This window comes from Atta colombica, unplaced genomic scaffold, assembly GCF_001594045.1.
Source record: "Atta colombica isolate Treedump-2 unplaced genomic scaffold, Acol1.0 scaffold105, whole genome shotgun sequence".
NCBI classification, from domain to species: domain Eukaryota; kingdom Metazoa; phylum Arthropoda; class Insecta; order Hymenoptera; family Formicidae; genus Atta; species Atta colombica.
In genome coordinates this window covers 226,651-251,865 of record NW_017259190.1, presented here as the reverse complement: position 1 = coordinate 251,865, position 25,215 = coordinate 226,651, and the positions used below count along the sequence as shown (strand labels likewise).

Below are 25,215 nucleotides of genomic sequence, written 5' to 3'. Positions count from 1 at the left end.
GGCAAAGGGAGCGATCTCTTAATGATACCCTTAAGCATAAAAGGGCTCGAGGGTGTTCGTTCGACCCTCTCGTTGATAGTTGGCATAATGCTAACGCCCCAGATAAAAGTGCTAGGGGGCTCTGCATAAAGCCGACGAAAGGAAGGTTCGGGAACTGTCGCTGAAGGGCGAGCACGTAAACATCCCCAAGGAAGTGTAGCGTCGCCAACGTATACCCCCAGGCGTAAATTAGATTCGCACACCGATGCGCTTTTCTTTTGTGCAAGCTAATGTTCAATGTTGGCCAGCGAACTTCTTATCTCGCGCGTATTCACACTTCCCAGAATACGATATCAAGAACGTTTGAACATCCACGTAAATACCAAATGTGTTTAATTGCCAAACATGTTTAATTATCAAACATGTTTGATTACCAAACAAGTTTAACTCCATTGCAGTTTACTTTGTTGACGATAAACGGGGGATTTCAGATACGTACAATCTTTCGATACGCGCGATCAAAGTGCACAACGACGTAACCTTATCACGCGCAACCATCAATCGATGAGGCCTAAATAAAGATACCGATCGACTTGAATAGCGCTCTTAAAAGTTCAAGATGATAATGGAGACGAGCCTCATCTCTTTCCTCGGACCACCCACCGTGCTGCACCTGCACGTGGCGCGATATACAAGCGTCGGGCAAACTTTACGACTCGCGGTTTAAACACAGTGCTTACAATAGCGAGGGCACGGAAAACACGCCGCGAAAGATGCGAAGAGGCGCGAGAGAAAAAGAGAAAGGGGACGACGAGAGGAGCGAGGACGAGTCGTAAAAGATGTACGAGTGATAAAAGCGATCCCAACCGCCGCTGCCGACATCAGGGCTAGTAAGTAGTTACGTTTCCCCTACCCCTTACGAAGGGGAAAAGAGAACGAGAGAGAAACAGTGAGAGTGCTACGTGGATCTTAAATCCGGCGAGAGATCTCGATAGCGTCTATTTTCTCTCTCCTTCCCTCAAAGGCAAACCCTTTAACCCCTTCCCTTCTTCCGAGTTAACGGCTCGGCTATTCCCCGCAGCGCCGCAGGTTTTACTGCGAGAAATTTTAAGTGCCCATTTGGAGACGCGAGAATTAAACGTATTCCTCGTGTTTCGCGTCGGAGGTTCCAGAACCTCCGACGTAAGCGGGAAACGAGAGAAAGAGAGAAAAAGGAGGAGTGATAAAAATTCATGACCGCCCGCAGTCTCGTATCGTGTACTTGCGCTTGTACTATGATTACTTTAGATATTACCGGCGAAATATATGTGCGGGAATTTTTGTGCGAGTCACTCGTATCGCGTAGACAACCTGGTTAACGCCGATTAAGGTGATGTGCAAAGAAGAAGAAAAGAGAATCACGGTCGAGATCTAAATTCGCATCGTATACGTGAAATAAATTTTGTTACCCGATAAGATGAGGTCGGAGACTGAACCACTCTCTGGACTAGTCCGAGTAAGTTACTTGACTTCTTGTTCGCGGGAAAGAAAGAACGTGATTCGATTCGTGTGCGGCACTCTCCTGCAGCGGCGAAGCCCATTTGCTGCGGATAAAACCATCTGCGGATAGCGACGTCTCCGAACAACATCCTTCTTATCCGCGGGGCGAAAAAGGTGCGCGCACGTATTGTGCGCGCGGTGGGAAAAGAGAAAAAGGATCTGAGCTTCGCGGTGCCAGTTGAAAGAACTTATCGTGTTGAGAGATCGCGAGGATGGAGGATGTGTATTGGGTACATGGAACCCCCGTCGATATCGCGGATTCCTACGTTGAAAGCACACCCGACCGACGTATCTGTATACCTGCAAGCGTACGCACACACATATATACACGAGAATGCCTGTATTCCCCGTGGATGCGCGTTCTCGCGACACCGAGAAAAGGAGGACGTAGACACGAGAGTGCGAGTGAGAGTAGACATTTCTGTGTATATTTTATTGTGCACATATTGCGAACCGTTCTCCGCCAAGCCGCACAGCACACACGAACGCGTGTCAAACTCACACCAACGCAACGTACACGCCTCTCGCTGAAGGCCTCCGGGGGGGAGTTGGTGGCGAGGTCGGAAGGGATCGCGACTCGTGGTTGGGCGAGGTCGAGGGAGAGAAAAAGCGAGGAGCGTAGCGTGTGGAGAGGTCGGCGGCGGTGGCGTGGAGAGCTCGATTTTTCCGATAGCAAATTTTGCTCTTCGCTTTTTCCCGCCCCCCGAGCTCAACACTGAGCCACCGCCAACGCGTCCCCACCGTCAACCACCGCGCCACCCGACACCACCACCCATCTCCACCCCCCTCAACGGCGGCGGCGGCAGTGGCGGCTGCTCCCGGGTTTCCCCCTTCCGGCGGGCACCCTGTTCTATCCTTTTTCGCCCCCGCCTGACACCAACGTCCCATTCGTTCCTCCACTCGTTGCGACGGCCCGGACTCGCCCTCTTTTTTCTCCCTTCTGCCTACGACCAACCACCCCCGCCGCGCACGCCTTCTCCCTTTACCTCTCCTGTCCCCCACCCACCCCGACTCTCGCTTGCTTCCCTCTCAATCACCATCTGCTCCTCCGCCTCCACCTGGCGCGGCCCGACCGATCAAACCAGTGGCACTGCAGACACAATAAAAACGGGAAAAAAAGCGACGGCCGCGCACACATTTCGCGCAGTTACTCTTTCTCTCTCCCTCCCACTTTTTTTCTCTCTCTCACGAGCAAGAGATGACGAGCTACCGGACGCTTTTGAGAAGTTATTCATGAAGCGCCCAACGAGATTCCTCGAGCGCGTCGCGTATTTTTTTCCTTCCCCCAGACTCAACGCCCAACGTTCTCGATAAAAAAATACAGAGGCGTACAATTTTACGAATGCGCGCGCGCGTTTAAACGTTTCGTTTTATTCGACCAGATCTCAAAATCGCTCGACAATTTCCCGCGACCGTCATCGTTATCTCGTTAACGAGTGTGAAAAGCGTACGCGTCTCGGATACATCAGGCGAAATCGCGATCAGCCGATCTTTTGTTTTTCCGAGTGAAAGGTGGAGCACGCGCCAAACAAGGGACCGAGCGAGCCGAGCGGGTATTGACCATCCGATATCGATATTTCGCGACGCTTTATCGCGGACATGCTCGTTAAACCGATAAATGAATAATGAGCGTACTGTATATGGGATGGATATGGAGAGACAACCGGCGGGGGAGACAAGCGCCGGGAGGGGCGGTGGAGGTGAGATGGAGTGCGTCGCGCGAGGGGGAGCGAACCAGCGAATCGAACAAAACAACGAAATCGAATCACTCGTGGTGGCCGCCCATACTTTTCATGCGTGAATTTTCCGACTGCCCCGACACGTACGTGCAGCTGCGGAATCGCCGGTAATAGCGTTAGTAAAATCGAGAGTAATGCCTGAAAGCGTTTACAATACGCATCGCTTCCTGCAAATAAAAACGTGGGGAACGCGCGCGATCGCGTGGTCATTGGCCGACGATGTACGACGAAACGGGTCAAAATCAAACTATAACCCATCGTGACACACAACATTCTCGATTCCCTATCGACGACGCGACATCCGAGAGGAACTATAAGAAAAATGTGAAAAATATGACGTTCTCTCTCCCCGGCAATGAGATGTCGATACGTTTAAGCGCTTTCGTAAACTATAACCGCTCGTCGATACTCGCGACGTCGATACTTCTAGAAATCGATAATTACTATGCATACCTATAATATCCGATATTAAATGAGCCACAGTAGCGTTTACCTTATTAATTCACGTATTATACGGCCAATCGAAGAACTGCTCGGTCAACGTGGGCGTTTATATAGCCGCGCGATATATATCCATAAACTATCCGGCAAGCGTGATTCCGGCTGACAATGATTATCGTACAGGTGTAACAGGAAAACGTAACAGCTCGGTTGCGGTCAGAGACGGCTGACGATGATGACAGTAATTGCCGAGAATTAGCGACGTTAATAACCTCCGGGGAGAACGGAGAGGGAAGGGAGAGATGGAAAGGGAAGGGGAGAACGCGGACGCGTTCCACTGCCTGGTGGACACTTGCCGAACCGGTCGTCGTCGGCGTTAATGTAACACCCGATAATTCCCGGGCGCCCGCGATATTTTGCTCTTTCGCATCGCCGGATCCGTTATTCATTCTCGTTCCGCGCTTTTTCTCCTTTTATTTCCATCGCGCGCTCGCGACAACGCCCGGTCTCGTTATAAACGCACGGGGCTGGCTATTAATCGCGGATACCGGCGTGGCAGGAGCGAGCATATCGACGAGGTGGTGGCGCGGCGCGGCACGGCATTTCGATTTTATAAATATGAGATACCGGATATATACGCGCCGCGCGCGCGTGTACAAGCGTGTAAATCGCACGCGATAATGCCCGGCCTGATAATATAATAAATCCTTGACGTCCGGCTACCAGAAGCGATAAATCGTAACCGAATTAAAAGTGACAGCAGATAATAATCGTCATTCCGATTCAGAAAAGTGCACGAGACCGTCACGTCGTATATTTCAGAGTGCCGCCTCGAGTGCTTATCTCGAGGATATCAGGGGCATAAAACGGCGGATACGACACGATCGTATTGCGATTTCCTATCGGAATTTATATTCCATCGCTCCGATACCACATTTCACACGGTACGTATCTCGCGGCTTGTTCCTCCACGTACCGGCACGAATGTCCTCGTGAACGGAGTCTTGAAAGAGTTATGCTCTTCATTCAACCTTAATACGTAACTTTTCTACGAGACTTACAGACGGAAATCCACGATCATACAGAATTTCGATCATACAGAAAAATTGCCATTCGGTCTCCGCAGAATATAGAATCCTTCTTCTTTTCCATTTTTCTACTCTTTTACGTATATTGATATTTTTTTTCCCCTATTTAACGATATTTTTCCAAACATTTACTCAATTTCTAATCCTTCACTGACAATTGAAATCTTTAAAGGTATCATCGATATTTTGATTGCGAATTTTGGTAGATAAATTAAAACGTGTAAAAAGTATAAATAAAAATTCGATTTCTATGATGATTTTTAAGAACTCATTGCTTCTCGAAGACCCGTATTGCTGACGGAAGAGAGTTAAAATTCATGTTTCACGAAGAAAAAAAATTGTTCACTAAACTAATTAAATTCTTTATTTATTTCCTCGAATAATGTATTTAAGTAAAATATAATATGCCAGCGGAGGGATAAATAAATGACGTACGTCAAACGTATAGTATGCAAATTTATCGAATAAATAAATTAAACAAATGCTTTGGATCGCGTAATTGCTGTTCAATTTCTCCCGTCACGTCCTATCTAAAATACTTGCAAACGCGTCAACACGATCTCTTGGTTGAATGCCTTGCTCAGGAAAAGAGATAAGCAAGCTGCTACCTGACTTGCGTCGCTACTGGCTTCGTGCCGCGTAGGCAGACCTGCATAAGGCGAACGTGAGGTCTTATTCATGATTTGAGGGACGTATCCTGCCGAAAAAAGAAAAGGAGACAGAAAGAATAGGCGGGACACAAAGCGGACGGGTGGAGGGCGGGATGAGGGAAATAACGGGCTCAGCTGTTAAATATTCAATAAACGTGAGCATTACTCGTCGCTGCACGCCCACGCCCAAGATAGATTATGGTGGAGTATCGATGAGGGGGCGAGAATATCGAAGTAGGCGAAGAAAGAGGGATCGCCATTTATTCTACGGAATTCGTGATCGAGATTCTTGTTCGATAGCGTGTACAGAATGCCTTCTCTAGGACACTCGAGAGCTACGTCGTCGATATTGCTGGCTTGTCGATAATTCGACGAATTCACTTGTATGTCGGTTTCAAAACGAGATATTTCTCAAACCTTTCGCGAACGACGGATCGAAAATCCATTATATGCGGATAACAACAACAGAAGTATGCGATTCCCTGACGGGATTTCTGTATAAAATTACGTCAAGAGAGCTTGCCCGGAGACGTTTGACTTCTATCAGACGCAGCCTATAATTAAGAGATGGAGTTCTCGTTGCCGATCGATTAACGCGCGTTTCTCCTTTTCCCTCGCGCGAGTCACGTCGACCCTAATTTATTTGACTGGGTACCACCTTTCTCTCGTCGTAAAAAGAGAGAGAGAGAGAGAGAGAGAGAGAGAGAGAGAGAGAGAGAGAGAGGAACCTCTTCGAAAGAAGATAAAACTGCTTCGCGATGTTACCATCAATGCACATGCGAGGAAATAAAAAATTCAAATGATCCGTTCGATATACGATGAATATAGATACAAAAGGAGCTTACTGAAATCTTTGTAATGGAGTTTCTCGAAATAGACCTCGGTACAAAAATAATATATGTAAAAAAATAATACATAGATGTTTAACGATGCTCTATACGAGAAAACACGAGAATACGAATACGAGTATTATTTGATTTGTACGTACTATACGTGCACCGCGGAGAAAGAAGTGTAAAAAGCTCCACGATTTGCCTCGAGTGCTTTCTAAAAGCACGGTAATCTCGGTAGTTCTTAATAAAAGTCTAAAGTCGAGTTAGGTTAGGTTGCTTTTTTTCATTGCGCAAGGTTTTGCGCAAGAGGCAACACGGGAACTCCGGCCGCGCTGCTATTTGCATGTTATTACCTTGTTTACATATTTATTCAATAGCTAAGATCCCGGAGGGTCGCAAACACCCCGTAATCGGGGCTTTCTCCTCGTGTTCGGCCCTTTAATTTTGGATTAAAGCCCAAAGCTGCGTGCAACGTGCCAACTGAGTGATTAATAAATCACCGCCAACTGACGTCGCGTATCGATCATCATGAGACGATATCGTTCTTTACCACATTTTCAAGGTACTTGAAATAATGTATGCAAAAACTTGAATCTCTTACCTGTTTGTGCATTTCCACGTTAAGCCCGTACGACATCTCGTAATACTGCAAAAGTAAATGAAACAGTCAGATTAGAACGTAATCGCATAAATTACAATGTTAGTATGGAATTAGTACAAGCGTAGTGTTGCATAGCTACATCGTTATATGCGTTTCGTTAACGAAGCCAGCGTCGACGTTAAGCGTAAGGTGATGCGTGCGTAAACTAGCAGCGTAACGCCGACTTTCTCATGCAAAAGCTGAACTTTGCCGGAAGGTTGCTCACGCGAAATCCAATTTTCGTATTTATGTTACGGCTTTGTCATTTTATCCTATCCCGAAGAAGACGTTACCGTGTAAAATTCCCGTTTATTCTCTCTCTAGAAAGCTAAGAGAATTCGATTAAATTTGCACCACGAATGCAATACCGTATATAAGTATACATATTCATCGACTTCATCTTTCATTGTGACGAAGAAAAATTCGTCGTAATATGTGTTATTTTTATATACGTACATATATAACGATCCAAGTATAAATAATTGAAATTGGCATATAAATATCACATTGAATAAAACGTAAAGCCACTCCGCGCGGGATTAATCGAATTATCGAGTTTCGCAAACCAAGATGCTATTTGAATCCATAATGATGCTGGCTGTGCAGGAAGAAGAACGCCTCGCGGTGAATCCTTAAGGGTCTGCTTCAACGATTGCAGGGTTGAGATTATATCGATCAAATGAGATTACGAGATTACGAAAAGCGGACCAAATTGAGCCGTAATGCGAGACCGCAGTCAGTCGGTAAGAGGGATAAGCGCGTCGAGAAAATGAGAAAAACGAAGAAGACGAAGGATGAGAAAGGAGCGCGGCCCTCTCTCGTCTCCTTCACCCCGGAGAGGCGAGAGAGAGAAAAGGCTTGTACGTGCGCGCGCGCGTATTCGTGTCGACGAAAGACCGGTTTCTCGTAACATCGTTTCTACATCGTGTGTACAAGAGACTCAGCCGGGGCTGGCTTTAACTAATTCGCTTACTGTACAGCGGTTCTCATTTCTCACGCATGAGATTTCTGATCGTAAAAACTTCGCGACAAAATAGCGCGCACATATTTATCGTAAACTGTTGCTGTATAGTAATGGTTTACAGGCATTCCCCGAGAATGCATATTCTGTACCGACGCAATACCAACAGACGGTGAAAGGGGGTATCGTGTAACAACGAGATCGCCAAGGAGGAAAAGAGAGAAAATCCGGCAATTCGCGATTTTAACGAGCGTCTTGAATATAGTCGCCGCATTATTCCCCGACGGAATCAACGACCGTTGTGAAACGGGCTTTATTGCTCGGTGATCGTAAAGAGCGTACTAAACCGCGTTTTAATATATCGGCTACGACAGTCGGTTTAAAGTTTTTCTACGAGGGAAACGTAGCGTAATAAACGGCGATAGACGTCGAGACGCGGTCGAAGAAGATAGTCTCGCGCTTTCGAATGCAATGTTCTCGATGTTACGATTTTAACGACACCGGTAATATTTATTTCGCAATGTGATAGAATTACCGTTAATACTTCAAACGCGGGCAAATTCGTCTGGATGAATATTTTACGAATCTGCTTCGGACAGGCCGCGATTAATTAAACCCGTTTGTTTTAATAATTCGATATTCATTCGGCGCGGTTTATCTTCGAAATTACGATTATTTTGTAAATTGCGAACGCTACAATGTATATATAGAAAATATAAATGTAGAAATTTGGCCTCGTGCACGCTCTGCTTTTAAATATAAATTAATCCGCCCATATTTTTATTACATTCGCGCTCGCGAGCATTATCAATAAATCGCGAAATGTATATTTCAATCGGCTCTGTTCTTGCGAAAATAATAATTTCGTTGAAAGCTCGTAGCTTATGTTAACATATAGTGAAATCTAATTATATTTAAATACATCAACTTTATTATAAAATGTCGAGAACAAAATAAAAAAAAAAGCAATTAAAAATTTATCAATGACATATATTTTGTTTTTTTTATTATCAAACTTTTTTATAGAACTTATCAAAAAGAACTAATTATAAATCATTATAAAAATTTACTATCTAAAATATCCTGGGTAAAAGATTTCTCTCTTCCTCGTGCATTTGGTGGATTTGAGGATGGAAGGAGAAAGAGATAGTTAAGAAGTGCAGCTACACGAAGATCGTCTCGCCGCTGAAGACCCCAACGAAGCAATTGGTCTTTAATTAATAGACTGACGGAGGGAGACTGTCGGAGACGGGAGATCAGGATCTTAATTATCACGAGACTGGAAACGCCACTCTCGCGGTCGAGATGTCTAATACCAGTGAAGGAATACTGTGAAGGAATACGGCGACAGTCAGTTACGATAATGGAATGAAGCCACTCGTAAACTCGATACGACGTGATTACGAATACTTTATAGAATCAATATTTTACAGTTGCATCGCGTCATTTTTTTATATTAACAATTAAGAGGAATTAAACGGAAATTCGGTATTACATCGACATTTGTCTTTTCGTCTTTTCTCAGTTGAAAATAATTCAAGTTTTTATCTACGTTCGTATAAAATCTTCTCTTTCGAGAAACAGTTCGATAGAAGATTTAGGTTGAATTATTAGCTGAAACTTCTCGACTTACTCCTTGGATAGTCACCTCTAATCGTGACCGATCGAATCGCGAAAACGACTCTGGGATGGCGCAATCTCTTTTCAATTCACGAGCAACCGAACGATATCGATCACGATCGGTATCTATCCCCACGAACATGTTGGTTCATCCCCTCTCGCGTTAGAGAAAGATAAAAAGACCCTTATCATGTCTTTCATCGTCTCCCAATGAAAATCGTTCCTGAACGTACTCTTTAGGCGATGACGATGTTTCTGGTCGTGTACGATTTGCAAATTCCGTCCTCGTTGCAATCTCATTACTTCGCGGTCGAATCTGCTTAATCAAGAACATACCACAGCCTACGACTGCAATGGTTTCGCTCGTATATTCGTGCTACGAAATGACTCAGCAAATCAAGCCTCGATATATCGCATATCAGTTGTCGCAAATTCCTCATCCTAAAATTTTATAACTTATTCCTGATTTTCAAATCAAACTTCATAATTTTCCCTGACTTTCAATAATATTTTGAAATTTTATTGTACATATTTTCATCCCGATTTGGATCCATTAAATATTTTATTGAGATTAATTTAACATAACAATGTAAATTACTATTAACATTGCTTACACTTTTTGCATTTTTAATTATTGATAGTATTTCAAAATTACTTACTGCGTAAGTGTAATATATGTATATAGATATATTAAACTTCTTTAAAGCCAAGAATTTTTATTTTCGAGGAAATTTTTCAAAATTCTCTGACACCGTTTCCGATTTCCCTTAACAATTCCCTGATTTCCAGTTTTGCAATTCCGACTACGGGAATTAATTCTCTTAGAAACGCGTTGTTACCTCCGACACTATTTTTGTATTAAATAGAAACGTTTTAAAATCTCACTCACCCGATGAAAGTATCGCGCGTAGTTAACATTTCGCAAGCGGAAATATGAAGAGGAGGACACACGCTAAATGTATCGAGTGGCATTGCGAGCGTAACGAAGTGCTTCGCGGCCGGTCTCTCGCCACGCTCGCGGTTCGCGCGCTCGTAAAAGAGTTCACGAGCTCGACAATTACATGAAAGAGTCGTAAAGGCGTAACGCCCCGTGGCCGGGGCTACACCCGTCGTGGTATAACGATGTCGTATCAGAGATCCGACGGCTCGCACGAACGTATAACGATGACCTCCATCGATAACGAGTCCCGGGAGATTCGCCGGCTGGCTCTACCAGTAAACGCTGCCTCGCGATGTCACGTGGAAAATTTGAGGGAAGCCAGATACGAGGACCAGCCAGATACGGCTTTATACGTTCCACCCCGTCGATGTGTGCGAGATATCCCGTGTTACTGTCGCCGCCGGTATATAAATGGAACGCGGCAGTATCCGGACGGATGGAGCCATCGTAATTCTACGGAGAAAACGACGGTGTTGTCCGTTGCAGGAAAGCAAACTACGGTGATTATCGTAGCAAGACCGTGACGCGCGACAACGTGATACTTTATTCGATGCTCGCAATTCATCGACGATGAGGGCGACAAAGCATTTGGACGACGCACCGCGACTACGATTGCACCCGTAGGAATCAATGACTCCGCTCGATACGAACACGAACGTGTTTAGCCGAGAGACGTGAGTACCTGTTGCTAACGCCGACCTAAACCCGATACTACGATAAATTCTTGTTACGTCGGTAATCAATCATCAATGATAAAACGACGCGATAGGACGATAGCGCAATAAATATGCTTTCGTACTCGCCGATCGAAATTTGATTAAGTGCATTCCGTGGTTTCGCTATGTTTCGCGCCGACGTTCGTTACCGCGCAACTGGCAGAACAATAAGCGCTCCCCGTGCCATATCGAAACGAAAGTGGAATAAAGTATGATATGTACAATACATTTAAACCTGTCACATGCGTGAGCCGCGTGAGTCGCAGGCCGACCGATCGTTACAAACGTACGGAACAAAGGATCGAGGAACGCGAAGATCGATCAAGCCGTTTGAGAGAGAGTAAGAGCGGCATACCTGGGACGCGCGAGATAAGCGCGTTCTCGCACGACGTACACGCTATGTACCTAACGTGAGACGATCGTGCGATTAATCTTCGTGTCGGCGTGAATCGGCGGAAGTGCCACGTCCACGCGAGAGCGAGCGCCGCGCATTTTATATGAAGTTATTTGCATCGACCGAGCGCGCGGACTACGGCCTATGAATTATCGCCGGCCTATAATGCACGCTTCGCGAACTTTGGGCAACGAACTTAGCGGACCGCGAACTTACGGCGCGGCGTGCGAACTACGCGCGGCACCTATTCGCCGCTATCAAGATCTCTCGAATACCCTTCCAGTCGGTTTAGCACGACGAATATCTTCGCGGTAAATTTACAAATCGAGGAAGTGTCGGTGCCTTGATCTAAAAAAGATTTAGATCTATGCTTCTCTGGAGAGTGCTATCGCACTAAGCGATATACCTGGAAATTATCACGTTATGTGTGAAGACATTTCAGGATGGATAAACGGAAAGAATGGAGATTCATCGAGACGTCGGTACAACTGGCGTAAAATTAAAACCGGTACTCTCAGCGACCTTCGACCTCCCATGAAGAAAGCGGTGCGCACCTCTTTACGCTTCACACGGCTTAATGAAGATGCATACACTGGCACAGCCGACGGTGAATCGCGATAACGAAGATCTACGGGCGAAAGTAAGCCGAGACTTTCGCGGCATCTACATGTACTCTCGCGGGACAAAGCCGAAAAACAAAACTGGAAGAGGAGCCGCGAAGAAGCAACGCACGACGACCTGTGTAATCCTAAATTATTCCGTCATCCTCTTATGTCGCAAGATAGAAATATTTTTTTATCGTTATTTTTAAATTATTTTCACCTTTAGAGATATATGTACTTTAATTTTTATGTTTTGTATTTTTTGTATTTTAATTTTAATGTAAACGAGATAAATGCACGAGATAAAATTTATAATTTCGATGTACTTCAGCATTACATCTTGGTGCAAATTTGAGCGAGCTTAAAACGTCAAATGTTCCCTGCAGTCCGCAACGGTTCAGTCAAGAGGGAGCGCAAAGCTAAATTTTTTTGGACTCGTCAGACGCGAAATAAGAAAAGCACTTTGCGTCGCATGACCCTTTATGTTTAATACGATTACTACCGATATAGGTCCTGCGATAGGTTCGTAAGCTTGTGTGGACTCACCATGACGTAGTGGCGCTGCATCTCCGTCTTCTCCTGGGCGAGTTTCTCCAGCTCCAACTTAATACTGGACAGAACAAGCAGGAAATCGCACGTGTAAGCTAAACATTAGTAAGTGCAGGCGACATTCAAAAGCTGTGGGGGCAAAATAAAGATAGGGGGAGGGGGGGCACTCTCTTTCGCATGACTAGGGAGGAGTCTCGTGACGCGTTTTGGCTAACAATAGAGAATAATAATGCCTCTAAAACGAGATTATCGAGTCATCAACGAGTCGAGGGTCTGTGACTTGGGCTCCGTGGTAAACGAGGGATGCGATATAATGTGCGGAATGCGAACATTGTTCAATCGTATAACGATTCATTAATTTGGTCCCGGATTTTTCCGCGTGTAATATTTTTTTTTAACCTTCCGAACCGGTTCGTTCTTTTTATCACGCCCCCAAATTGAGGGATATTGCGGAGGGGTGGTGCACAGCCAAGCCATTAAAAACACACAATTAGTGCAGCCGCAACAAACATTGATAATAATTGTTATATACTGGCCATCGTGTGTATATGTATATATGTTTTAACATTGTGTGTGAGTTTCGTGTTTACCAAGTGGACCGTGGAGAATATTGGAAGCGTCGCGATTGCGAGCGAATAATTCATAAAAACGCATTCGTGGAATTTACATCGCGTTCAATTAACAAGGAAATCGTATGCAAATACAAACAATCGCAAACGCGTTAGGTAGGTACTACTTGTCGTTAAATATTAAACAACAAAACTGTTCATTATCGAGAACGATAAATTAATCATTTTATGGAAAAAAAAAACACGTAATCGTCAGAAAATGTATTTTCGAGCACTTTGCCGTTCAAAAAGAAAGTTAATAGAAAATCAATACGAGAGAATCGGCGCGGCAGTGCGCAGGTTCATTAAGAGTTAATCCTCGTCGCGTCGCGCTTTTCCCCGACGCGTTAAAGCGCATATTAATATTCACTTGGTCGATCCACCATGTTACTCGACAGCGACATCAGAGAGCAGGACAAAGGCGCCCCGTCCGCGATGGCAATAACTTTTTTAACGACGACAAGCCCGCGTCGTATTTTTGTTTAGCGCGGCGCTTCGGGGGGTGCAGGAAAATAATCTTGCGGTGGCGGCGGTCGACAAAACCGCTTGTACCGCGGCAAATGAATGCGTTCGTATATGCCTGTAACGCTCGAGTGCACCGTTGTCGCTGGTGTTGCTGTTGCTGCTGCTGCTGCTGCTGCTGCTGTTGCTGTTGCTCGTTGCTCCACTGTATACCTACGATAACGAGTATGGGGGTGCGTCGCATCGTGTCTCTCTGTGATTCGTGTTTCTCCCCATGTTCCCAGCACTTTTGATGTGCGACGCCAATGCTCATGATGATAATTTTCTTTTTTTTTCTGTTTCTCTCTCTCTCTCTCTCTCTCTCTCTCTCTCTCTCTCTCTCTACCGTTCATCCAATCTCTCTGAAATTATACCTCTGACATTTCTTTGAAGATCCGTGTACCATTTTCCTTTTAATTGCACTCCCACGTATAATATAAAAGCGTTACAGTCGCGCTGCCGCGCATATCGAAAATTCATTTCGGTAAAATCAAATCGGTTTTTTAATAATTTCCCTCCCTCTTTTTTTAGGTTCTTCTCAATTTCGCGAGAATTGAAACAGTTCGACCGCGACCGAGCGATATCTCCCGAATTCAAGCGCGACGAAAACGAATGCATTTTAATCTGGGAACAACGGCAGGATGATTCGTATATGGCTTTGTGTGCATGTGCGTATATGTGATATGTATGTATGAGTAATACGCGCTGCCCCTTTTCTACGTTTTTATCCTTTTCCCGGCTTACCATCACGTAATGCCTCTGTATCTCTATTTTTTCACTGGCCAGTTTCTCGCACTCCAATTTAAGGCTGTGTAAGAAGAACAAGAACAGAGCATTAATATCCACCAGCCCTCGAAATCGTCGGAGCCATTGTCCCTCCGCTCGTCGTTCTTCGTCGCGACATTAAGTTGGAAACGCGCCGTATAACACGCGCCATATATCGCGAATGAGAGAAAATAAAGGTAGAACTGTAAAAGCTTCAACGATAACGAACGGAGTAAAAATGGTTTATTTCGTCGTCATCGAGTTCAGCGCGGAGAGACGCAATAATAAAGTTTCTCGAATACAACTAAATTTTCTTTTTTTTTTTTGTTTTTTCAAGGGGGGGAAATTTAGAAGCCTCGCGTAACGGGACGCGAAGCGATTTTAATTCGAGGTAATGATAGAATGCACACGGTAATTTCGACGCGGCGTTTAATATTCGTGAAAGGCGAATCACGCTATACGTTGCGCGGCGTAATCTCACCTATAAGGCGATAAATTAGCACGGTATTAACGATCATGCTCGCGCGAGCGGCAACTCTCGTTACGCAAACGGCAATACTCGTACGGTCAGAAAGTCGATTAATTATTTCAGATTGACGCCGTGCCAACGATTTACGGGACGATTTATCGAGAATCACGTTGCGCGCTTGAATGCGCGCGCCTACTATTAACACGTGGCACAGAGATAGCTCTCTCTGTTTCACGCGGTCGGAATGCATTTTTGCCTTTCCGTGATTAATATCTCAATTCACGAAATTTATGAATGTTGTTCTCATCGTGGTATTTCTAAACGCGAGATAAAATTTATTCGGTTAAAACATGCCCGATATCATCGCGTCATTATCGTAATTATTTTTCTGTTGTCAGCACTATTATGCTATATTTAACTTTCGTGAAAAAAGGGGAAAGGAAGAGGAATACCGATGCTCTTTCTGCAATTCCGGAACACTGTGAATTTAACGTATCAATAAATAGAGACGTGAATTCACACTGAGAAAAAGGTTGTAGTAATGTAGATAACAAAAAAAGAGAATTATTCACAGATTATCATTTTTATTCAAAGCAAATATTTTTTGTTAGATAAGCAAAATTACGTGAATCTTTTATTTAACGATACAATTTTATTTGGTTACTCATGTTTTGTAAATAATAATATAAAATATTAAGTCGCAATTTTCAATTTTCTTTCAATAATTACAAAAAAATAAGCTATTATGATAAAATGAGAAATGTTTCGCGGAGCTTCAGAGATGGCGTGTCTTCTCGTAAGAGAATTTCGACGTCCTATATTCACTCCTAAAACGGAGTCAGAGTACAAGTTTCGTGTACTTCTTGCCACATTAAGGCAACATTTCTTTTTCAAGACAATTAATAACCAATCGATCTGAATCTATATATCTTTGTATATCAAGCCAGAAACGCTATAATTTCACTCTGTATATAAAGAATACGAGATATATACTATTCCCATGTAATTATTTTGTTCAGATAACAAAATATTCTACTTTTAACTATAAAACATCTCTGAACATCATGCAAAGCAGTTTTTATCATTAAATCATCAGTTTTATTTAGTAAATTCAACAAATTAATATCCGTGATAATCAACAATTTATAAATATAATAGTTACATATCAATAAAAAATAATCTAATAATTCACTCTACAAAACTGTAGTTATTCTATACACCAAACATTTCTCTCAGTGCAGCAATCGAAGAAACTAGTCACGCACCAGCGAGCTTTTCGCTTCCGAATTTACCAAAGAGCGTGATCTCTGAGGAAACCCTTTTTACTGCCGATCGCAGATACGTGCACGTATGCACATAGATGCGCTGCTGTCCAAATGGGGTCTTCGCTCCTTCTCCAGACCGTGTGCATACTTCGGTGTACACAGCTTCCGGTTGGACAATCAATTATCTGCCTACGTCCGTACATCAGTTCGTGCGTTTCGCGTGCGCGCCCACGCGGTATTTGCACGAGCGCCTAATGGATACAGCCCTACGATGTCCACGGACGCGAACGTTTACTCCGTTCGACAAACTACTGACCGCTGAACGGAATTTATATCACGCTTAACAATCCGTAGGAAAATATATATTTTTTTTTATCGAAAAAAATGGGAATCCGACAACTTTCCTTAAAAAAAAAAAAAAACGCGGTTGAGATCGCGTAAAGCTTTGGGACAAATTGTATCAATATCAATTTTTATAAAGGTACTTCATTGCTACTTAATAACCAGAATAAAAAAATACACGTCGTTAATTTAAAAAAATTATGTAAATATTAATATCGCTGACAGACAATGAAGATGTAAGTTTATAGAGTTTAACTTGCGTGATTAATACAAATTGCCAGGATTGTCGAAAACAAATGTGACAAATTAGTCGTATTGATATTGATCTTTATTTATAGTAACAAAATCCGTACATCTTCAATTGACTGCAATCGATGAGAATACGTTTGTACGAAATGAAAAAAGATACCTGTGGTATTGAGCCTGTAAAAAGTTGAATTCCTCCTTGATACGATCGCAGGATTCGCCGACCGAAAATTTGAACGGCTGTCCAGGCTGCGGTGGACCCTGCAACACAAAAACGCCATTAAATGTATCGATGCACCACAATCCCTTAACGCCATTAAAGCCCATAAGACCCTGAGATTTATTCGAGAGACTCTACGCTGTTCCACAGACTCACAAGTAACTCGAAATCGATACAGTCGGATAAAAAAATGTTGCTACTTAAGCAGACGTGCTTACACTTCACAACAAAAAAACCGCTCCATTAATTAATGTTTTCTTAAATTTTAATATAAATCTCTCTATTTTTCGTGTCTGTATATCTATAATACTCTTTATTTTTCTTATCATAAAAACTATTGTTGAATTTTAGTGCCTTCTAGAATCATTCCACTCACGAATATTCCACAAGTCAACGATTGGCGGTGAAATAATCTTCGAATATATGTATTTCAAACTATTCCACAACTTCAACGCAGAATCATAGTAATATAGATCGGTTTAAAGTTTAACTAGTTTAGTAATTCATGTATATGTTATTTTGATTCAGGTTTCATTGCGTTACACGTACTAAGTACAATGTAATAATAAATATAAATACAAGATAATGCGCTAAACTAATTTTGTTTTCACTTGAAGTTTTTCACTTAAAAAAAAAATATTCGAAGCTGTTTTGTTATTATTCGAGTCAAAGTGAGTTACTATTGTGCTTCAAGCTTAAGGAAATCAAACTTATAATTAACTGCAAGAACAGAAACAATTACAAAAAAATGCCATATTCGGCCTTCGTGCTTAATAATATTTTATGTGAATTTACACAATTTCCAGTTCAAGCAAACTATGCGCCAATTATTCGCCGGTCTTGAAACAGAATAGAAACAATTTTAATAATTTGAACCGGTATCACATTACAAATGAGTCTTAATTAGATTTATATTCTTCAAATATATTTTTACATTTATGCCAATTAATTAGATATTACATAATAGACTATTTTTGCGAAACGTGCTGTAGCAAATGCCGAGTTACTTTGGTGGTTGCAGTATCAGCATCCACGAGCGTAAAAGCCACATTATTGCCGGTGCTACCCGCCTCCGTTATACCTGTTGGTAATAACGTTACGAGCATGTTATCGATCGTTTTGCACGTCGTGCCCTGCAAAACGGATACGCCACTATGGCCTCGTAAAAGCCGGAATATAGTTCCCTCTCCCTTTCTCTCTTTTCCCCCGTCCAATTTTCCCGTGTCGTACGATCTAGATTCCGCAACGAACGAAGTACATATGCCGGAATCGCGATGTTTCATGTGAGGGGTCGCTAATGATTCGCTGGCGATCGCGATCGCGTAATGAAAATCGTGCCAAAACTCGTAAAATAAAGATCAACTTTCAGGCACGTTACTGCACTAATGAGTCACACGTGATACCGTACCCGGTCCACTATATACAGTGGCCAAAAGTTTCCGACCATTCCGACCAGTTCCAACATTTATATTTTAATTTATAAAAAAAGCCTGATAAAATTTTAACCATTATCAGGGGTACAAGATGTGGATAACGAAATCTTGTACTAACATCTGATATAATGATTAAAATTTTATCTTTTTTTTATAAATTAGAGTACAAAATGTCATTGACCGAAAACTTTTGCACTGTATCACGGTTTAGTTAGTTTTCTCTGATTTAAAACCGGAGATTTCATTTATCTTGCTGAAGATTGCCTGCTACTTTCAAAATTGTTACTATATTGTAATGCGCTCTTTCAAAAAATGTAAAAAAAGCATTATCAAATGTATTCCGTCAGCTAAAGAACCGAAGATTTGTTTTAAAAACCCGTTCCGTCTCTGACGGAAAACCGCAGATCTGACAACCATGCACTATATATAATATCAGAAACACACTATCGTATAAATATTTAAACAAACGCTTCCTTCTTTATGATTTATGAACATTTAATTCTTATTTTTAACTCTTACATTGTTAAATCTAGTAGTATCAAATTTAATTTAATTTTAGTTGCCACTGCTCCTACTCAATATATCATTATTTTAAAGCAATAAAGTTGAACAGTTTAAATTGGATTAAATTTAACGCTATATAGTGTCAATTTGACACTAAATAGTGTCAAATTTATCTATTGTTTTAGTATACAATAACAATGTATTGAGTAGGAGCAGTGGTGACTTAAATCAACAGTGTAATACATACGATTGGGTCATCTTGCGTTTTTTTTTTTTTTTTTTCGAAAAAAACTAGGAGCCTCAATTAGTTACAATATTTATATATTAATATAATTTTGTTTGTGTAAAATACACAACTTTATAAATACTTTCTAAACTAAAAAAATGTTAAAGAATAGGAAGAATTACTTAATAATTTTTGTATATTTAATTTGTGTTAAAATGACGAAAATTAATCCGGGACACGAAAGACTCAGTGTATAGTAAAAGACTGAAAAATCATATGTACTAAGGTTAAAAGTCATCCCTTATTGTGTTGTTAAAATCTCTTACGTTTTGTAACACGCCTTTGTATTTTACTGAAAAGTGAAAATGATATTCCAAGAGAAGGTAGATCAACGCGATGTAGATCAACGTATCTTAACATGTGGTAGTTCTCAAAAATTTAAGCCTCGTAGCTGCTCGTAGTCACTGTAGCGTGTTTTATTAATCTTCACGGCTTCGCAAAGGGCTTCTCTACCCGTTGCATTATCGCACGTATATGTTCGAATTACGTCGGAGGATTTGTGCGCCAGGCGTGCAATATATTTAAACGGCTCAAGCTCGGAATCGGCAGAGTTGTGTATCAGACAACATTGCATATCTCGCTCGCTGACTTGTTATTTGCGGATGTACACAGAAGCTCATCTTTCGTAAGTGACTTTTAAATGCGACGTAATACGAGTAGATTTGTTGCCTACCGTATTAAGGAAGACGGAGTTAATGCAAATTGGCTAACAGCTGATCGTAACGGAATCGCTGATCCGATTTGTATGCGACAAGTCACGACGGTCAATCCAATTAATTTATCAGCTTTCGCTCTGTGAAACAGAACAGTAGGCGTCAGACGTGCTGCTTGGCATTTTCCAGTAACTCCATTTTATAGATCGATAAAACAAAAATGTCGGTCTATCGAAACACCAACACCACTCGTAAAACAGATTTATGTTTATAAAGCCTCGCCGTATGCATAATTATTATAAATTATGCTTACTGATAAAGTCAAAACACATTTACTTAAATAAATATGGAAATATCGAACGTAATATATTATGATATTACAAATGTCAAAAGCACAACAGTATCTTGCTGATATTTTCTTGAAATATTTATCGGTTTTAACATTCATCATCGAATGGATGGAATGACACTAGTGATAGTCTCTCGAGTTTCGTATGAATGAGCGAGACGGAGAAGCAACGCACTGTCGAACACGGTTAGAGTCCGTCGAAAAGCGAAGCGCGCGAATTATGTCGTTTCGACGAATAATAATGAGAGAACGTAGCCGTCGCGTACGTCAATCAGTGTCCTTTACGTGCCGTGGCCGATTTAATTATCCGATAGCCTCCTCTCTCCCGCATCATCATTCGGCCCCTCTTTCCACGCCGCGCTTTTTATTCCGCGCGATCGAGAGCCATCGCAATAGCGTGCGCGCGTTCGCACCGGGGCGGTATTCAAATAGCGCGTTATCGGCTCGACAACCCCGTGAAAACGATAGCCGGGGCCGGATAACGACGAACAAGAATTGGCATTAAAGCGCAACGATCGGCACGATCGCGCTTTTATTGGTTTTCGAGTCTCGCGCGACATTTAATACATCCCGGCAGATACCGGATTACCGTTTCGTAGTATATTATCGCGGACAACTCAATGAAGCGAGGAGGTCGCTCAATGGACGTTCGTTAAAGCCGACGACGGGGCGACGTCGTCGTTTACAGTCACTCTGTCTCTTCGCCCGTCAAAGAGCGAACGAGAGAGAGAGAGAGAGAGAGAGAGAGAGAGGGGGAAGAACAGAGGAGAGGAGACGACAAGTCGACCACGCCGTGTTACGTCCTAACGCTAACAGCAACTGGACCAATCAGTTGCGTTTGCAGCCACTCAAGTACGCTTAAGTGGCGCGTATCGCTGCGTCTAATTACGTTAGCTCCATCGATCCCGCCGTCCGTCATCCACTAGATGCCTGATTATCGGCACGTATTATCGGACAGGTTAACTGCTCTCTACGATGTCCCCGCCTGTGATCAAGTCCGTAACCAAACACGAGGCACGCGCGCGCTCAAGTGCCAAGAACATTTGCTCATCTCGAGCTCGAGGTAAACGGGCATTGTGGTACACACATTAGGGTTGCGTCTAAAATGGAAATGCCACTGGAACGATCAGATATATTATCTAGATATACATATATTATCTAGATATACATTGCGATCTTGAACATTATGAATTCATTCTCGTTTTAAAGAAATGCTACACAAAGAATGCTACCTGTCAACTTTTAAATAAATAGATGAAGTATTCAGATAAATCCTAAAAACATTTTATTTTTATGGAAAAATAATCGATTTTGCTGAAGTATCTAAAAATTTAACTACAAAGCTGAAAATAATTTTGGTTCATTCAAGTTAATTAGATAGGAATCTCAAATATGATGAACAATGTTACAAAAAGTTTTTTTGACATTCTAGCAACCAATTTAAGCATTCCGTATACATAATTACTTTGATGTATTTTCAGATCTGTGTATCCAGCTGAATTTTTAAATATTTTAGCAAAACCGATCTTTCCGTGTATTTTTAATAACATGTATAGAGTTAAATTTACATTATTTACATCCAGCTTGTGAGATAGAAGAATAAAAATTATGTGAACTTTAAAAACTTCGAGGCAATATATTTTTTATCATGTGTGGGATGTTATGGTTATATCTACCTACTTAAAAATTAAAAGTTAATGATTAAAGATTTAGATTTTAATTTATTTCAACTTTCTTATTAAAAGAATAAATCTACTATTAAAGATTTTACTGTAACTTGTGAAAGAAGCAATAAAATTCCTTTTGATCAATGTCTGTTTTAACTTAACACAGCCGAGAGAAATAGCTCTATCGGAGCACCCGATATACCACGCTAATCAAAGAGACGGTAGTCTCGAGAGTTGGTGGCCGTGAGCACTCGTCCGCTTTACTTAGAGGCTCTCGTGAGAAACTCGCTAAACCATGGTGGGATTACGCGAAAGGACGACGCAAACAGGGAGAACGGCCGGGAAGAGCTTCGAGAGGGTCGGCGGTTTTCGCCACACCGCAAAACCACCGACTCGTGGCGCGGATTCCAAAACCACCCGACGACCAGAACCGACCGCGTTCGCCCTATAAGCGAATCTCTCTCTACCACCTTCCGTTATTCCGTAGAGAGCCGCTGGTCGCGAAATATCATCGAAATATCGCGCGCGGTGGAGAATAGGCAAAAACATGATTTATCTTATAACGGTTTAAGCGCCATAAAATCAAAATTCCTTATAGAGCCATAATATATCGCGCGCTCGAAATAACCAGGATCGATGATAATGAGCTTAACGTTACGTAATTTCTATATAATTTTCGCGGGAAATTAGGCGAAAAACAATACAGAAATCGATGTTGGGTATACAACAAACTGATTGCCAAGCAAGTGAGCTTAAGCAAACCCGAGCACGATCGAATACTGAAATTATGCAACGCGATAACAATTCCCTTAATATCGCCAGACAATACGCCTCAAGATTTGCATGAAGTGTGGAGTGAGAGAGAGAGAGAGAGAGAGAGAGAGAGAGAGATGTACGAACGGTTGTATCTTATTGATCATTATGATTATTCCCCGTAGCAGACTGCGAATTCATCCCGAGACTGCGGGGCACGACCGCTATTTGCATAAGCAATGCATTTTGATTCGTAGACCCACATTGTACTCGGCACACGGGGAATGACATAAATAATGCATAGAATAATGATAGCGCGCGAGCGCGTAGTGCGTCTCGTATTGCGCGCGAAAGCGAGTCTCTCTATCGTGAAACGAAACGAAACGAGACGAGACGATTCTCGCGCGTTCACAATTCTTAGCTATGCTGAAATTGCGGTACGCCGCCGCGGCGTATGCATTTTGTTCTACTCTCGTTAACCATTACCGACGTGTTATATTCAGCTATCTCGCGGTGTGATTCGCGGGATCTTCGTGCACACGTCACGGTAGATCCTACCGTACATCGTTTCTGCGTGAAGGAGCACAAATAGACTCGGAAATAGGCGAAACAATGAAGCCAAAGGTTCTTTAAGATCATAAAGAGAAATACTAGAATTCGAAAGACCTCAAAAAGCAAGCATTTCTGCTGTAACATTAACGCTTCATAGGCACACTAGATCTTTTATTTATTCAGGCGAAATTTCATTCTTAAATTTCTTGGCAAATTTCAATTCTCATTAAATAAAAGTTTTAATATTTGAGTTAAACTATTAGTAGTTAAATATCTGTAAGCTTTCAAAATTCGATATTTTTATTACATTACCAAATAATTATTTAATTCAAAGTTAAAATCTTTATTTAATGAAAATTGAAATTTGTGCCAAGAAATTTAAGAGTGAAATTTTTTTTTACTGTGTTCTAACACAGTAAAAAAGAATTGGACTGAACAAAAACACTCAAAGTTACCTGTGTGAAGTTGGCACCCCAACTTTTAAAAAAATTAACTTTCTATAACTCATTCGGTTGCTCATCGTTGGCACATGTATGCGCATTTCAAATTTTCGTTTGCACATTTCTGGTAAAAAAGTTCAAAAAACAATTTTGAGAGGCTAATTTCATATTAGCCATGAAAAAATTAGATTATTTAACTAATCTAAATCGATTTTCTTTATACATGCCAAAACAAGTCGATTGCACAATTTTAAAGTCGTTAACAATTAAAGTTAGAGGATGATCTATTCAGAGTGAATAGATTAAAATCGCAGTTACTATATTTAAAAATCATCATGAGTTTGAGTATAGTTACAATTTGAACCTTATCTATTTGAGTCCCCGAAACTGTAATTGTTAATAATTTTCTAAGATAGATATGCAAACTGACTGAAGATATGCAAACGAAAAATTGATTTGTTTCGGAATATATAAATGAAAACCTATCGATTCATGTCAGAAAAAAATTCATGCATGAAGTTTTGAGTATAATAATTGTCATTTGAATCGATCTACCTGAGTCGACTGTCCTCGAAACTTTAATTGTTAATAATTTTGTAACTAAAAATGTGCAAACAAAAAAATTGGCTTATTTCAACGTTAAACATCAAGTAAAATTGTAACAGTAAAAATGTAGACATAGTGCCAGTATTTCTCAAGAGATTAACGTGTGATTTAAACTTACCCTCAATTAAATTGATGATAATGTAAAAATTGTTTTTCTAGTAATGTAATTAATTACCGAACTAATTTTGTAGTGGTAAATTTAAACTTTAAACTTTTTATTCACTACAAAACCATTCAGTTTGATGTTTAACAATTAATGGAAAAAACAGATAAAAAAAAATTTTTATATTACCACCAAGTTAAGCCTAATCATAAATTTATCAGCAAATAAAAAATCAGACCTTATACAGTTAACGTGTAATCATATCTCATATAACTTGTCAAGCCATTTACTTAAATTTACCTCGCGAGAAGTAACGTGCATGTAGAGCGGCTAATAAAACCATCGCGTCAAAATGCTATTTCACGGGAAAAGGTAGCAACGGTGTCGGCGCCTATCTGCCGGCAATGCATCTACAATGCGTTCTTTTATGTACGTCAATCCGCCCATAGCTATGTATGTCCATAGCACAAACCCACGATGATGCGAAGCGAGCTGAAAACACCTGACGCGTGTACGCACGATTCGCCTGATCCCGACACTGCACTGGCAGGCCAGGTCATGCATTCGAGCAGATTGCTCGATAAGAGGCGACCGCGCGGCAGTTTAACCCGTTGAGCAATTAAGGTGATACAATCGGTGCTCTCGTGAAATAACGTCACACTGACACATCGCTGATACATGAATAAATGTACCTACCCTCCGTCTTTCTTCTTCTCGTATCTGTATGTAGTCCTCTCTCTCTCTCTCTCTCTCTCTCTCTCT

The 25,215-nt window shown here is 41.7% G+C and overlaps 1 protein-coding gene across 7 annotated transcripts in view; it reads right to left on the bottom strand.

Moving 5' to 3' along the window:
- The window catches only part of LOC108690533 (protein groucho-1-like), a 77,397-nt gene that overhangs the window by 37,664 nt on the left and 14,518 nt on the right, over positions 1–25,215 (bottom strand). For 3 of the 7 annotated variants that reach the window (XR_001931895.1, XR_001931896.1, XM_018197873.1), the window contains exons 1-3: positions 17,051–17,214; positions 14,545–14,608; positions 6,871–6,915 (exon numbers count right to left, since the gene is read on the bottom strand). Coding sequence is in view for 5 of the 7 variants with exons in the window: in XM_018197873.1 (XP_018053362.1) it covers positions 6,871–6,915; positions 14,545–14,608; positions 17,051–17,214 (273 nt within the window). In the remaining 2 variants the exon portion in view is untranslated. Of the gene's footprint in view, positions 1–6,870; positions 6,916–12,688; positions 12,753–14,544; positions 14,609–17,050; positions 17,215–25,215 lie in introns of those variants that run through there. The other 4 variants (XM_018197890.1, XM_018197908.1, XM_018197899.1 and 1 more) reach the window with 2 other exon arrangements.